This window comes from Octopus bimaculoides, chromosome 12 (assembly GCF_046866305.1).
Source record: "Octopus bimaculoides isolate indiv1 chromosome 12, ASM4686630v1, whole genome shotgun sequence".
Taxonomy (NCBI): Eukaryota; Metazoa; Mollusca; class Cephalopoda; order Octopoda; family Octopodidae; genus Octopus; species Octopus bimaculoides.
Genome location: NC_142939.1, coordinates 10,185,136 through 10,202,096, shown reverse-complemented (window position 1 = coordinate 10,202,096; position 16,961 = coordinate 10,185,136). Strand labels below are relative to the sequence as shown.

The window sequence follows — 16,961 nt, the reverse complement described above, 5'->3', positions numbered from 1 at the left end:
CATGTGTGCTTGGGAGAACTGGATCCCCATAAAAGCAAATTAACTGTGAGTCGAATGAAAGAAGAATCTGGATTGACTCTGAATAGAGACTCAGTTGACTCGTTTGTGATTAACAACTCTTCTAGCGAGTCACTAGAACCTGTAATATTTTGTTAATTATTCAGTTGATGATGTTCTCTACTTGTAACGAATCTATAAAATTTTACTGACTTAGGCATAGATGTGGTTATGTGATAAGAAGTTTGCTTTCCAGAAACATGGTTCTGGGTTCAGTCCCACTGTGTAACACTTTGGGCAAGTGTCTTCTACTATAGCCTTGGGCCAACCAAAGCCCTGTGAGTGGATTTGGTAGACAGGATCTGAAAGAAGCTCATTGTATATACAGGGTGCGATGGGTAAATTGTCACCATTTCATATTTTTAATTTCAATAAGTACCAGGTTTTAAAAAAAAGTTCTGAGATTGATTTGTTCAACTAAAATTCTTCAAGGTGATGCCCCAGCATGACCACAGTTTAATGAGTGATACAAGTAAAAGATAGAAGAGATAGGTAGTTTGGGGTTCAATCCAACAGCTCAGCATCTTGGGCACATATCTTCCACGATAGTCCCAAGACAACCAAAATCTTGTGGTTGGACTGAGTAGATGGAAACTAAAAGAAGCTTAGTTTATGGTTGAAAGTGAGCCTAACATTCTTTGGTGATCAAACAGGAGTTTTCAACAAAAATATTGATCATAATTGTATAAATTAAAAGGGAGAAAACATTCTTTCTTTCTGTTCCCAGAGGAACAAGGAAAACTCTTTTAGTATCTTAGCTTCTTTCCTGATACTTTCTATATTCTTATGTAAAGAACGAAAATACTAAGAATATAAATATACAAAGAACTGCAACAGACACTGCAAAAACATATTGATTAGGAAAATATTTCGTAAGTAATAATTATGCAAATTACTATGGTATTTTGAGGTGGGGGAGAAATATTTTCAAAGAAACTTTTTTTTTAATTAAATATAAAATATTCTGTTTTTTTGACATTATATATTTGTTTCTTTGTTTGAGAATTTCTGTGAGGCTCAGTTTGAACCATCGTCAGAATTAACAACAATAGAACAATTTCTACTTAGTCAATATTTGCAGACAAACTGCAGACCGTAAACATAGTTGCAAGGAATTTATCTCAAAAATATCGCAAAGTTGTCTATACACATACACCTATATGCATACAGATACATGTATGCATGTGTGTGTGTGTGCATGTGCATGCATGCGTGCATTTGTGTGTGAATTGAAGTGAGCTGCTCAAAAGCACACCACTAACGGAGTGATGGGAAAAGCTTGGTCACAGACATGTATGTTTATTAAGAGCTTGGCTCGTTAGTCACCAGCAGAGCCACAAGTGTAAAGTATAATTTTATTTAAGTGCACAATGTGGTCAGTGATGGTCTTGCTTGATCGTGAAAGACAGCCACCATGTATATATATCCATATTCCAAGAATTAGGCTGTTTTTTTGCATCTAGGTATCTGAAATTTTGCATAGGAAATCATTTTCAAATGTAAAGTTAAGGTCTGTGTGGTGAAAGGTCGTAGCACCAATGGTTGGGCATTCCACTAAGCAAACTTTAACCCTTTAGCATTTAAACCAGTCATATCTGGCCAAAATTTGCACTTAATTTGTAACTGACAACTAGCCACCAGGCTAGACAAAACTTAAATTCCTACTGACTGTTCATCACCACTAACAATAACTAATGAAATAATAATAATAATAATAATAATAATAATAATAATAATAATAATAATAATAATAATACCTTCAAAACAATGCCCCAGTATGGCCACAGTCTTATAGCTGAAACAAATAAAACAGTTAAAGAGATAGTCACCTACGTTTTTCATACTAGTAAAGAGAAAGTTTGAGTGAATTGCATCGTTTGACCAAGAATAAAGATTAAGAAACAGCTGAAAAGGGACAAGCTAGCATTGTTTTCCCGTAGAGAATATTCTTGTAAATAGCAATCTATTTTCAAATGACATATAAATGGAATAGTACTTCTGTAAGACAACCAATTTATGAAGTGTGTGAGCTAACTGCTAAGAAAGTAAAACCATACAACAAAGTCAAGTTTGTTAAGAAATGTATATTTGCAGTCATTTGAATTTTGACTTTAGAAAGAATCAGATTGTTTGAGAACATCAGTTTATTGTAGAGGAGAGTCTCTGACCATATAAAAGACATGGTTAATAATAAAGTCATCAACATCATTCTTTTTTTAACATCCACTTTTCCATGCTTGCATGGATTGGATGGAATTTATTGAAGCAGATTTTCTATGGCATGGTGCCCATCCTGTTACCAACATTAACTTGTTTCCTAACATATTAATATTTCCCCATGTCCAAAATGTTTCCATGAAAGATTGGAAACAGAGGACATTTGTGTGGTGGTGGCACTTGTCTTACAGCTATCAGATTATTTCAAATATGTGTGAAATTTTATTTAATATTTGTAGTTGAGACAAAAACTAATAACTGTGGCATAGTTCCCTATATTTGTACATTGGAATACAGCAAATTTTACAAAACTAGAAGGAATTTTGATTTACCCAAACAAAATCACAGCAACTTAGTTACAGACAGCATTCTCTCTCTGGTAAAATTACAACACCAACAACCACTGCCACCACAAAAGAAAAAAATTATTATAATAAATAAACAAAAATTTGTTTTTTTAATTTAGAAATAGTGAGCCATCAACCAAATTCTAAAACCTTAAACCATTCCGATACCATTCTTCCAAATACTGCCATGTTTGATACAAACTTCTTGTTTTAATGTGAATTAAATTAAAACCTTCCATCAAAACTTCAGGTTAATTTATTTTCCAAACCTCAGTTTAATGATGGGATTATTTTATTCAAATCTTATTTTCAGAATTAATTGAAAAAAAAATGGCAGATGCATTTCAAGAGAAATTTAATAACAAATCACTAATAGTGTGTTGTTATATTCACCAACAAGATATGGGGATACATTTTCTGAGGAAGAACAACACAATGGAAGCTATAGTTACAAAATGCACAACTTCATCAAAAACAGGAGATTGACAAAACAGAGATCTTTTGATTTTTTTAATTTGTATAATTGTGAGGGTGACTATTTATAAAAAGAGAGCATGCTCAAACACTCCTATGATCTGAAAATAAAGTGAAACTTTCTGTGGATATTAACCCTTTAGCATTTAAACTGGCCATATCCGGCCCAAATATTCTGCTTGCTTTAGGTCCAAACTAGTTATGTCCAGCCTCTCAAACTTACCTTACAATGTCATGCTAAAATTAAACAATCAATCACATCATCAAAATCTCAAAGTTATGAGATTATGCATGATTAATTCAAAACAATGTGAATAAATATGTTATTGACTTGACAAAATAACCAGAATGATAAAGGATTAAAAAGATTTCCATTATGAATCCCACCAAAAATAGGTGGGATTCGGTATTTTGGTCAATGTTACTTGCCATTTCAATGATCTAAGTTTGAAATTATAAGGGCTGAAACAGCTTATTACCTCTCTTTTTACCAATATTAGGAGTTTTGGATCAATGCTGAAATTGTTCCTAACTCATCTGCATGGAACATTTTCCAACACAGGAACTAGAATCAATGGGAAAATGTGCCATGAATATTTCAGAATATTTCATTCTTTTGGACAAATTTCAAAAGAGATTTTGAAATTGATAAAATCATGAGCTCAATCTATGAATATGCAAAACTCCTTTTGATGTGATGCCAAATGAGGATCCAAATTCCTTGCAACTCAATTTATTTACAATTGGATAAAACATCGTTATCCAAACATATTAGTTTATCAGTTTTGGAATTTTATAAATGCCATTATAGATGATGAATAATATCCACTTTTAAAGAATCACGCATTGAAATTTCTGTCACCGTTTTCTACGATATACCAATGTGAAATTTATCCAAGAATCTCTTGCATGCTAGATGTACAAATAGTAATCTGGTGAACCAACTTAGAATCTCTGCATCATTGATCTTGCCTGACATCTCTGAGATTTTTAAAAGCAAAACAGAACCCACCTGTTCATTAAGATGCAAGGTAACAAGTTTCATTGAGTTTAAAACATTATTCTTTGTGCTGTGTTTGGTGTTTTAGAATTTAGAACATTACACCTACTGTTAATTAATGTATTGTAACATTTCAATTAATATTGCTGTATGTGATTGCTGCAGGCATGCATACCTAGAAATTTGAAAAAAATTACAGAATGATTTTTTTGGGGGGATTAGTGGATCATGAAGCAGCTAAAGCTATAAATGATAGCATCTATATATTGGGTTACATAAAGCCCTTCGATAGAAAAAGTCAAAGGTTGCCCATGGAACTTGAACATACATCTCCTGTAAATATGACAGGCTTTCAGGCCTCATATGCAGCCTTCAACTGTTTCTGCTGAAGAATTTATTTTGTAAACCAATATTTGCATGCCATTATTTATAATTTTAACTACTTCAACACTTACCATTCCAAAAAAAGAATTATTTCACTTTCTCTTAAAGTTTATAAAATCTTACAAAGAACGGTTATTTTTCTCAGCACAGATTTACCCATGCAGGTCGTTATGCTCTGGTAGTTCAACCTCAGCAAGAACAAGTTACACCAGCCTTGCTTCAGATGTATGTAAAAGCAAAATTGAAATTGGCAAATTTGAATAGAGAAGGTAAAGGAACTTAATTAAATTCTGAAAGGTTTATCAAATGCTTAATGAATATCCCAGAAGAATAAAATAGAAATATGATTGTATCAGAATATTGTATTCAGAACATAAAAGAATGATGATGATGATGATGATGATGATGATCATGATGATGCCAGTTGTCGAATTTAGTTCGATTTCAATTTCACTTGCCTCAACAGGTCTTCGCAAGCGGAGTTTAGCGTCCAATGAAGGAAGGTACGCATAAGTGGGCTGAGCTTTCATCGTTTCTCCTCTACCGAATTCACTCAGAGGGCATTAGTCAGCCTGAGGCTAGAGTAGAAGGCACCTGTCCAAGGTGGCGCACAGTGAGACTGAACCTGCAACCATTTGGTCTGTGCTATATTAATTACTTCTAAATCAGGTGCAAGTCTAGCAATTTTGGAGTGGGGGAGGATGGTGGGGAGAGCAGTCGATTATATCAACTCTAGTATCTAACGGGTACTTTATTTTATCAACTCCAGATGGGTGAAAGACAAAGTTGACCATGGTGGGATTTGAACTCACAATGTAAAAGGCTTTTTTTTAATATAAATACAGCAAAGCAGTTTGTCCAATGCCATTTTCTGTGGGAACTGACACCAGTATTTTGATTTGCTGCTTTATTTATTGATTCCAGAAGAATGAAAAGCTACAGTGACCTTGGCAGGAATTGATCTCAGAGTGGAGTAAACCAAAACAAATACCACAAGGTATTCTCTACCAAAAATGAATTCTAAATTAGGATATAAAGGATATAAATTCTGATTGAACAGTGTAGTCAATTTAATCAACTCCACTACTTAATTGATGTGTATTTTATTGACCCCAGGACCTCAAGACAAATGATATTAGGGATGTAACTAAATACCAGAATGCATTTTGTCTGGTGCACTACCAGCTCTGACATCTAAAATGTCTTCAGGAGTTTAAAATGAAGTTAAGTGCATCCACTTGATTATTGTGTACTAAAATGATTTATTACTTGAAATATCATAAAATCTATCGAAGAAATTCCACTGTATTTTCCATCTTTTCTTCTGTCTTGTTGACAGTAATGCTGCTTGTCAGATGTCACCAGGAGAAATTATGAGCATAGATAAGTATAACAGACAACTTGTCAGATATACAGAATTGAAATGACTAAGTGGATATATTCATGAATTACCAGCTCATAATGTTTTGGGTTTAAATCTATTGCAAGTATTCCGTCTTGTATTTAGCCAGTACACTTAAATCTACACACTTCAGTTCACATTACCTATCAGGAACAAATACCAGACCTTGTGAGAAAAGTTAGTTGAGATCTTATCCTCGGGCAAACCAATTTCTCATCTGATTAATACAATGAACTCAGAACTAAGGTCTAGATATCAAAAGATATCTATATTGGGAATTTTTTTTTCTGATACAATGGCTCTGGAAGCACTTAAAGTTGTAAATAATGGCATGTATGTATTGGGTTGGAAAACCCTTTTTGGACAGAAAAAGTAGAAGGCTGCCCATGGGATTCAAACCTATGTTTCCTGTATTTTTTAAAGGACTGTTGTCAGATTAATTAATATTTTCAATGTTAGGATTAATTAAACTGATTATTAGTGCAGGAGGCAGGTACTGGTGTCATGCAATTGGCACCGGCACCCATGCTGGTGGCACACAAAAGCACCCACTACACTCTCAGAGTGGTTGGCATTAGGAAGGACATCCAGCAATGGAAACCATGCCAAATCAGACTGGAGTCTGGTGCAGCCCCTCAGCATACAAGCTCTGGTTAAACTGTCCAACCCATGCCAGCATGGACAATGGACGTTAAATGATGATGATGGTGATGATGATGATGATGATGATGATGATGATGAATTAATAATGTAAAACAAAAGATGACTTATACCTGAAACTAAACAAACAAGGATTGGTATGGCATTATTCTTCACCAAAACACTCCAAACACTCACCCGCAGACATACTGTCTCCCCTCTCAGTCTTTTCTACTGTTACCATAGTGATCCCGCTTCTTCAGAGCTCACTGGTCTTCTATCTCTTCCACTCGTGCCCACCCAACTCATTTACAATTTTCTCCACTCATCCCCCACGTCTCACACTAACTACTAATGATTCTCGATATATAAGAAATGAATCTTTTCCCTTCGTTCAAGGCTCAGTGATGTTGAGATTAAGAGAGATACAACTGCTTCCTAGACTCAAGATGCAAGAGTATTAAGTATATGAGAAATGAATCTTCTCACTTGGCTCATGGTTCGGTAAATGTTAAATATATAATTGATGAACCTTCTTCCTTGGCTCAATATTCAGTAATATTAATAATATGAGAGATTAATCTTCTTCTTTCATTCAATATTCAGTAGTGTTAAGTATATGAATGTTGAACCTCCTTCATTCATTCAAGGTTCAGTAATATTAAATACATGAAATATGGATCTCTCCCTCAATGGCAAACGAGACAACTTCAGGGAATATTACTCAATAATCTGATATTTATTATTAACAACATGATCAAATGAGGGAATTAAATTTAATCCTGACAAACATCAAAGAAGCCCTTGAAGCTTAGATTCAGCTTTAGATTTAGCAGATTAAATAAATAGATGAAATAAATATCCTTCTGGCAAAGAAATACCATGCCATTACAGTTAACTCCTACAGATCACATTGTACAATTAAGTTGTCTTACCCAATAACACAAGGAAATACTTGAATCAGGTAAAGGTTCATGAACAAGATAAACTTGAAAGAAAGACATCAGTATGATAACCAGGTTAAAGGATGATGGATCATCGGAATTATTAAAGAGTTATATACAAATACCTGGCAAGAATTACTTGCTTCTTTTCGTAATCTGAGTTAGAATCCTGCTAAGGTCAACTTTGCCATTCATCCTTCAGTGATTGATAAAATAAGAATACCAGTAATGAACTGTTGCTGATTTAATCAACCATTCCTTTACCCAAATGTGTGGCCACGTGCCTATGTTAGACAACGGTACATATAGGCACAGATGTGGCTGTATGGTAAGAAGTTTGCTTCCCAACCACATGGTTCCAGGTTCAGTCCCACTCAGTGGCACCTTGGACGAGTGTCTTCTACTATAGCCTCAGGTCAACCAAAACCTTGTGAATGGATTTGGTGGGGTGGCGGTGGTGGTTATGGTTGGAGCATTAGAAGTGGCATTGCTTAGCCCCCAGTTCAGCTCTGGTCAAACAGGCCTATGATCAGAGACATTCCAGTGGAGACCATGCCATCATTATTTTCAGGTCATGTTCATCCAGAATCACATTTTATGTAAGAATTTTTTTGTTATGCTATGTTTCAAATATCATATTAACAATCCTTTCTACTATAGGCACAAGGCTTGAAATTCGGAGGAGGGGATTAGTCGATTATATCAACCCCAGTGTTCAACTGGTACTTTATTTATCGACCCTGAAAAGATGAAAGGCAAAGTCGACCTCAGCAGAAGTTGAACTCAGAATGTAAGGACAAAATGCTGCTAAATATTTTGTCCGTAGTGTTAACAATTCTGCCAGCTTGTTGACTTCAGATAACGTATTAACAATGAGATGCAGGCATAGCTTTGTGGTTGTTGAGTCTAGAGCAAAGGCAATGCTCTAACCCTACACCACTGAGATTGATGCCATGTTTCTCTTAAACCATTAAAAAAAAACTGTGAATTACTAGTGTTTCAGAATGTGCAATATTACAAAATGAAGAAAAATACACCCCGCTACAAAAAAACAAAAATGATTTACTGTGGCAGCTATTCCGAAGGTATAATAAAGAGTAGTTAAGAGATGTGAAACTATGGATTATTGGATTTTCTTCTTTCTATGCAAATTACATGTATTTTAGAATGTGGGATATTATTAAATGGTGAAAAATCCCAATGATGAAACAGGGAGGGGTGTTGAAAGACATGGATTTAAAAAAAAAAGGTTACACTTTTACTTGTTTCAGTCTTTTGACTGTGGCCATGCTGGAGCACTGCCTTTAGTCGAGCAAATCGACCCCAGGACTTATTCTTTAGAAGCCTAGTACTTATTCTATCGTTCTCTTTTGCCGAACCGCTAAGTTACGGGCACATAAACACACCAGCATCGGTTGTCAAGTGATGTTGGGGGGGACAAACACAGACACACAAACACATACACACATACATATATATATACATATATACGATGGGCTTCTTTCAGTTTCCGTCTACCAAATCCACTCACAAGGCTTTGGTCGGCCCGAGGCTATAGTAGAAGACACTAGCCCAAGGTGCCACGCAGTGGGACTGAACCCAGGACCATGTGGTTGGTAAGCTTGTTTTTTTTTTTTAATGTGAATTGCAGGTTTTAGAATATAGAATATTATAAAATGACAAAAAATACTGAAAAAATTTATCCCAAAACAAGTAATTCTATTTCATTTATGACAGCTGTTCTGACAGACCACCATAAGACCCTTGGAAAAGAAATATGACACAAATTCCAGACAGTCAACATTTTGGGAGAGAAAATGGACTGGAGACAGGGAATAGTGAGGGGCCACAGAGACTGGACACAACAAAAGTGATGAGAAAAGGAGAGAGGCTGGTCAAGAATGTCTAAATGAAGATGGCCTGAATCTGATCAGTTTTGATGAGGAGAATCCATAATAGAAGTACAAGAAAGTATGGAGCAGACTGGCGGGGGTTGGTGAGTGACATGATGCCAACAGTCCTGGTTCTGGTGACTTTTGGCCCTTTTTCTAGATGGAGTCTAAGATGTATGTGTGCATGGCAGCAGCATCCCAGATGTGAGAGCAATACTACGTTGTCCGTCTCAGCTGATCTTTGCAGATTGTTCAATGACGAGGACGATGAGGATGGAAGAAAAGGTGTCGGGTTAGGGTCAAATGTCATAAGCATTGCCTTTGCTCTAAAGTTCAACAATTAAAAACAAAAATAAAACTACCTTCGTTTTTACATTTGCTTTAACATCCTCCCCCCCCCCTCTCTCTCTCTCTCTTTCTTTCTCTCTCTCTATCCAATCTTTTATTTTGTTTATTCACCAAGTCTGGAAGAAGTGCAATGCTCACATGATTCCAGTACGCCCTCTGAAGTTCGTGGGTTTGATGCCATTAATGTTCTGTTTAAACTGTTATCGATCAACAGTTGCAGAAAACATACAAGCAAGGAGAAGATTCCAGTTAGAAGAAGTACTGGGGTGGGGGGGACTAAATATAGTAAGTTGTGTAGAGGTTAAGGGTGGACAAAACTGGGGAAAGGCAAGAGCTGAGGAGACGAGTGGGTCACAGTCCCTCCTAGAGGGACAACACATATCTCTCCCCTCTCCCCAACAAAGATACGACCTCAAAAGATAGAATTTTCCCTTTCCTGAAAGCAAACCAAATTCATCCACTTTTCATTTTTTTCAATTCAGATATTGAGAATCAAGTGTCCTAAGAAACGTCAAGACATATTGACAGGGCAGAACAAGACATTTGTCCCCCAAAATGTTTAGTTAGTCGATCGGTTCTTTCTATAATTGGTTAAGCTACAATTCTTGTAATGAAAAGTAAACAAAAAATAAATAACCTAATAGAAATCACAAGGGAGACAACTAAGAACAAAAATATAAAAGTAGCCTCCCTTGCGGTAATAGTTGTGTTCACAAAGTGTGTATGTTATTGTTTTATCTACTAGAAATAGCAGCCAAGGCTCGCTTAGTCTAATATTTAAAAGGAGAAAGACATATTCGATAATGTAGTTGTAGATAGAGTGTTATATTATCATGCAGAAGATGGTAGGTTTTCTTTCAATAGAAATATATCTAGTGAAAATAAATACAATTAATTTTGAGTAACTGACATTTGAAAAACAAATCACATGTAAGGTAAACGGAAGAAGTCAATGCACTGACTGGGACATTGGAACATAAGCCATCATACCAGGGGCCAGTGAAAGGAGTCACAGCACAGTGGCACAACTTAATATTAAGAATGCTTAAATATTGGTCTCAAATTTGGGCACAAGGCCGGCAATTTCTTAGGCGAGGATAAACTGACTACACTGACCCCTAGAGCTCAAATGGTATGTTATTTTATCAAACACATCCTCATCATCATCATCATCGATTCCCTCAAAATCTCCAAATAAACATGGTTTTAATTTGGATAAAAACAGTCAAAATCAGTCAAACTAAAATATCAATGACCCACCTAAGAACTAAAATGGGGACCTCAAGGCTTTCCCCCTTTGCCTTTTCCTAGTTGAAGGAGAAAAGGAGAGGCTTTCTCTTGACTAAACATTAAAAAAATGCCATATTTACTTGTGTATAAATCATACCTCCAATTCAGTATTAAATCACAGTACAAAATTTGTTTACTCTTTTACTCTTTTACTCTTTTACTTGTTTCAGTCATTTGACTGTGGCCATGCTGGAGCACTGCCTTTAGTCAGGCAAATCAACCCCAGGACTTATTCTTTTGTAAGCCTAGTACTTATTTTATCGGTCTCTTTTGCCAAATTGCTAAGTTACGGGGACGTAAACACACCAGCATCAGTTGTCAAGCGATGTTGGGGGGACAAACACAGACACACAGACACATACATACGCATACATATATATATATACACATATATACGACGGGCTTCTTTCAGTTTCCATCTACCAAATCCACTCACAAGGCTTTGGTCGGCCCGAAGCTATAGTAGAAGACACTTGCCCAAGGTGCCACACAGTGGGACTGAACCCGGAACCAAGTGGTTTGTAAGCTGCCTCGTGTATGAGTCGCTCACAAGTTTTGTTTTTTTTGTTTCCTGTTAAAAGCAAGTTTACAAGTTATTACAATATGGTTTTTGCTTTAGATTTTTTTGTCTTTCTTGGTGTTTCGAGTAGGAACCTACATTATATATTAAGGGATTCTTTGTTTCCACAACACACGACATTATACTTCATTGCGAATTTAATTAAACTGTTTTTGGTTTTTTTTTTTAAATCTTTGTTCAGGATTTTGGTTTTTTTCAGTTCACAACTGATTTCTGAAATTTTATTCTGTAACTACTTTTATATTTTTGACCGAATTATTCCCCTTAAACTAAGAGTTATTCCCCTTAAACTAAGAGTTATTCCCCTTGTTCTGTAAATTTTATTTCAAGTTAACAGCAGAAACTGGATTTTGTTTCCATACACCACTACTTGTTTTGATATTCAGCAAGAGAAAAAAAACCAGTGCCGTGAATCTGAAAACCAAGTATGGCTGCTACACTATTTGGCAATTGTTAGAAACAATTACAATATTCTTTTTTTAAAGATAATATAAAATATATGGTGCATGTTGAGTGAAAAAGTGTTATACTAGGACAAATAGTCATAGCTCTAGTTGACCCAAAAATATAAGAGAGGAAGTAATCAAGTCAGATCTGAGAACATTGTGTTTCAATAAATGGAATGAAACAGTGATAAGATGCAGAGGGAGGTACTGGATTGTTAGATCAGCTCAACTAATGGCAATGTGGAAGAAGAGACATCAAGATGATGATGATGATGATGATGATGATGATGATGATGAAGATGATGATGATGATGATTATGATGATGAGAAAAATGATCTTCTCTGAAACAAATAAATCTTTTATAAACTTTAAATTTCAGTTAATTTGGCTTTGTTACAAAAAACAATTACTGGTACAAAATGTTGTCTTTGTTTTTTATTTATTTGTCACTGGACTACAGTCGGGGGCTGGGGGCACCACCTTGAAGGGTTCTAACCGAATGAATCGACCCCGTTATTATTCTGATAAGGCTGGTATTTATTTTATTGATCTCTTAAGCCACCCCGCTAAAATACTAGGAGGTAAACAGGCCACACACACACACACAGCTATAATAGTGGCTATTATCAAATAGAAATACAATTTATAGATATGAATTAACATATAATTTATTGTCATGAATTATCACAACTCACCACTACAAAAAATTCAGCTAAACAAATTTCCACTCTACATATTTCCCCCATTACATAAAATCCATCTTTCTCTCTTTTTGAAATTTGTTTCACAATTTATAACAATTTAGCAATTACTGATGTGTCAATTAAAGTAAATTTGTAACAACTTTTTGACAACTGTCGAATTTTGCGTTAAGACTTGCAACAATTTGTAGCATGTCATTTTTTTTTTTTTGTTTTTTTGTGACAAATTTGTGACATTAATTAACATCCTGATTTTTGTATGACAACTTTGACAAAAATAAGAATTATGAGATGACAATGGAAATTTTGGGACAATATTGCAATGGCAATCTGGTGACAACTATTTTGGAGATTTTTTTTTTTTTTTTTAGCAAATTTCAGACAAGAAAAAGGACAATGATACAGCTCAACTTGCCCAGCAGTTTGTCCCATTTTCACAATGCAACCTGTATTAAAAATTGAAAAAATTTACTTACCGCATAAGATTTTCAATACTTTGTTCTTTAATTTTGATATCTGAAAAACAGACAAGTTGAAAAAAAAACAAGGAAATTAAGAAATATTTCTTATCCACATCATCCAAGAGATTCCAAACCTGGTTTATAATCTGGATATAAAACTAAATTTATTTGGGTTTCTAATTCACTATAGATATATAAAAATAGGTGGCATAACATATAGATAGTTAAACTAGGGTGAACTAGACATTACAGTAGAGTGATATAGTGCGGGTAGAGGAGTGATTTTGTGTGTGGAATAAAAGAGGGTGCACTAGCTATTACAATAGAATGTTATAGAGTGGGTAGTGGAATAGGGTGTATTGAAGATGGTAAGAGAATTATATAAGTGTGGATAATAAAACAGGGTGTGCAGAACATTAGAATAATATTCTGTGGGTAGTGAAACGGGGGGGGGGGGATTGATCATTATAACGGGGGAAGGTAGAGTGGGAAATAAAATAGGGTGAACTGATAATTGCAATAAAGTTGTAAGGTGTAGAGTGAAATAGGGAGAATGGAATACAATGATAACGTGACAATGTGTAGGTATTAGAACAGGGTGGACAGAAGAACATTACAATAATGTATTGTGGGTAGTGAAACAGGGTGGATTGAACATTAAAATAATGTGCTATAGTCTAGGTAATAAAACAGGGTGCACAAAACATTACAATAAAGTGTTGTAGTGTGGGTAGCAAAACAGGGTGCATTGAATTATAATGGTGGTGTACTTGGAGAAGTGAAACAGGGTGGATTGTACACAGGAATAATGTACTGAAGGTAGTGAAATAAGGTGGATAGATTCCAGTATTGTATTGAGGGTAGTGAAACAGGGTGGACTGAACATAAAAATAGCATATTGAAGATAGTGATATAGGATGGATTGATTACAATATTGTATTGTGGGTAAGGAAACAGGGTGGATTAAATATTAGAATGTGTTGTGGGTAGTGAAATGGGGTGTGATAAACATAAGAATAATGTATTGAGGGTAGTTAAACTGGGTGGATTGATTACAACAGTGTACTAAGGGTAGTGGAACTAAGTATAGTGAACGTTGTAATGGTGTTGAGAATATTCTTTTACAATTTAGTTTGAGGAAAAGATATCAATCATACACATACACATATACATACACACACACACACACACACACATATATACACACACACACACACATACATATATATATATATATATATATATACACACACACATATATATATGCATGCATGTATATATGCACTTATGTACTTATGTATATTCCAAACACCACCAGCTCAATTAATAATTACAAAGGCAGCATATTTCAGCAGAAATATCGTAAGAGAAGAGTTAAAGTATTCATTTCCTGCGAGTCAAACTTATGCTTGATATCTGAACAACAAAAACCACTACAGAAACGGCAGCGCTATCAGCAGAGATGACTAATAACCTCATAACCTCTTCCCACCTCTCTCTCTTTCTCTATCTATCTATCTATCTATCTATCTATATATCTATCTATTCATCACGCATGCATATACTTCTCTTTCATTTTAACGCAGGTATTCTAAGCCACACAACTAAAAACATTCAAGAAAATTCTTTATCAGGTTTGCACCCAGAAAGTTCTGCAGGCCACAGGCAGCCCAGAGCTATAGTTTGTTTATGGCTGCTCTAAGATCTCCCTCTGATCAGCATTGAGCATGGATCTGAACTAAAAAAGCTCATCTCCAGTTTACAGTTTCTTTTTTGCTTGTTTATCTTTTTCTTAACGAGAAACCAGCAGTTGCCAAGTAGCAAGTTTCCTCTCTCCCCATGCTTCTGATGTTGGCCAAGACAAAGATCAATACAGCTTGATACCAATGTCATTGAACTCAGAACTTATTGATCAATAGTAGACCCTCATAGTCCAAGAAGAATGGTTCTGCAATTTCTTGCTGGACAACTCGCATGAGTGATTTGTTTACAGTGATCAAGTGTTTGTGCTGTACATAAGCTGCCCCTCCCCCTCCACCAAATTGACATTACCTGTACAGGTGCACAGTGAACCACATGTCAGGTGTCAAAGTGACTGCAGAACAATGTGAGATGATGTGTTACCTTCTCGAGTCCCACAGACTCATAAGGGCTGGTTTCCTGGTTTCTAAGGCATATAAATTCCCCACCTGGACAGGACGCCAGTCCATTGCAGCACTAATCATTCTTTCCAGCTGAGTAAACTGGAGCAACGTGAAATGAAGTGTTTTGCTCAAGAATACAATGTGTCGCCCGGTCCAGGAATTGAAACCACAATCTTACAATCATGATGCTGACACCCTAACCACTAAGTCACACAGCTCCATGAATGCTATTAACATAATTACCACCACTACTACTAATTACTACAATGGAAGACGTCTTTGTCTCCTCTCAACCCACAAATGTACCTAAAACAACAAACCACAAGTACAAGAGTGCTACAAGTCATTAAGTCACACACTCCTGTCAGTGAAGACTAAGCTTCTCTTTCTTTTCATTTCTGTAGCTACAAGTAAAAGATTACATCATTTATTTCCATGCACTACTACTACTACTACTACTACTACTACCACTACAACAACTACTACTACTACTACTTGTATTGCGGCTAGAAGACAAAACCAGGTGATTTTGGTGGTTTATTGGTATCATGCACTAGTGAAACGCAGGGTCAATTGTGTGATCTTCCTTGACTACATTGGATGATCAGCTCTGTTGACTTTAAGGAAAGATGGGAAAAGGGGAGTTGAGGGCGTTCATGACTTTTTTTCTAAGAGCCAGGAGCATTCTAAGTAAAGTGAAATGAAATGAAGGTAAAAAATGAAGAGTGGTAAGCAGGAATTGAACCTGGGTCGCCAGCTTGGTTTGCTGCTAGATTTACCACTTACACTACAGGACTTGTCACAATGCAACAAAAAAAAAAAAATAGCTAGAAAAACTACTAAGACTACTACTACTGCTACTACTACTACTACTACAACTACTACTACAATATTATGTAAAACCGTTTACCGCATATTTCAGGAATTCTTTTTTTTCCAAACTCCAATTTAAAATGATGGCATTTTTTCTGTTATCGATGCAAGTTTTTCCTGAAACTAGACAAAGAAATAAAATGGTTGACCTACCCAACAGACACAGAGTATGCATCCCTTTCTCTCGGTTAGACGCTATTTTGTCATAAAAACTATCCGGTTGCCATGTATCAGTCCAAAAACAGATTGATACAGTCTCTCCAAACTTGTAGAGCTGAAACAAAACACACAGGACAATATTTAAATATTCGATAACAATTCCAATGGCCAAACCAGTTCACAAATTCATCACACGTGGAAAAATTTTGAATTCAAAAATTGAAATACAATCAAACAATAGAATATTTAGAAATAAATTTATCTTGGGAGTAAACTTCATAATAAACTGGGAATGAGAAAGATGCAAATCAATCATCATTATAGCTTTTAGTTTATAGACTAGTGGGAGGGTCATCTTGCCAAGAATATTCATACACTGGTGGTTACAGACATACTTCTTTATTGTTTGTCCTTTTGTTCCAGATCAATGAAAATACACACACTGGTTATGGTCCTCTTTATATTTTACTGTTTAAATAGCATAAAACAAAGAACTGCCATCAGTACATGTATTTTCATTAGCAAGATGACCCTACTATGAGTCACTAACTTAAAAATCATAACAATGATAGTGTCAATATGTATTCAATAATGATTCTGAT

General features: G+C 35.5%; 1 protein-coding gene across 3 annotated transcripts in view; it reads right to left on the bottom strand.

The window, feature by feature from the left end:
• Positions 1-16,961, bottom strand: part of LOC106876766 (diphthine methyl ester synthase) — a 251,206-nt gene that overhangs the window by 213,568 nt on the left and 20,677 nt on the right. For all 3 annotated transcript variants that reach the window (XM_052972100.2, XM_052972102.2, XM_052972101.2), the window contains exons 5-6: positions 16,354-16,474; positions 13,199-13,238 (exon numbers count right to left, since the gene is read on the bottom strand). In XM_052972100.2, coding sequence (XP_052828060.1) covers positions 13,199-13,238; positions 16,354-16,474 — 161 coding nt within the window. The remainder of the gene's footprint in view (positions 1-13,198; positions 13,239-16,353; positions 16,475-16,961) is intronic.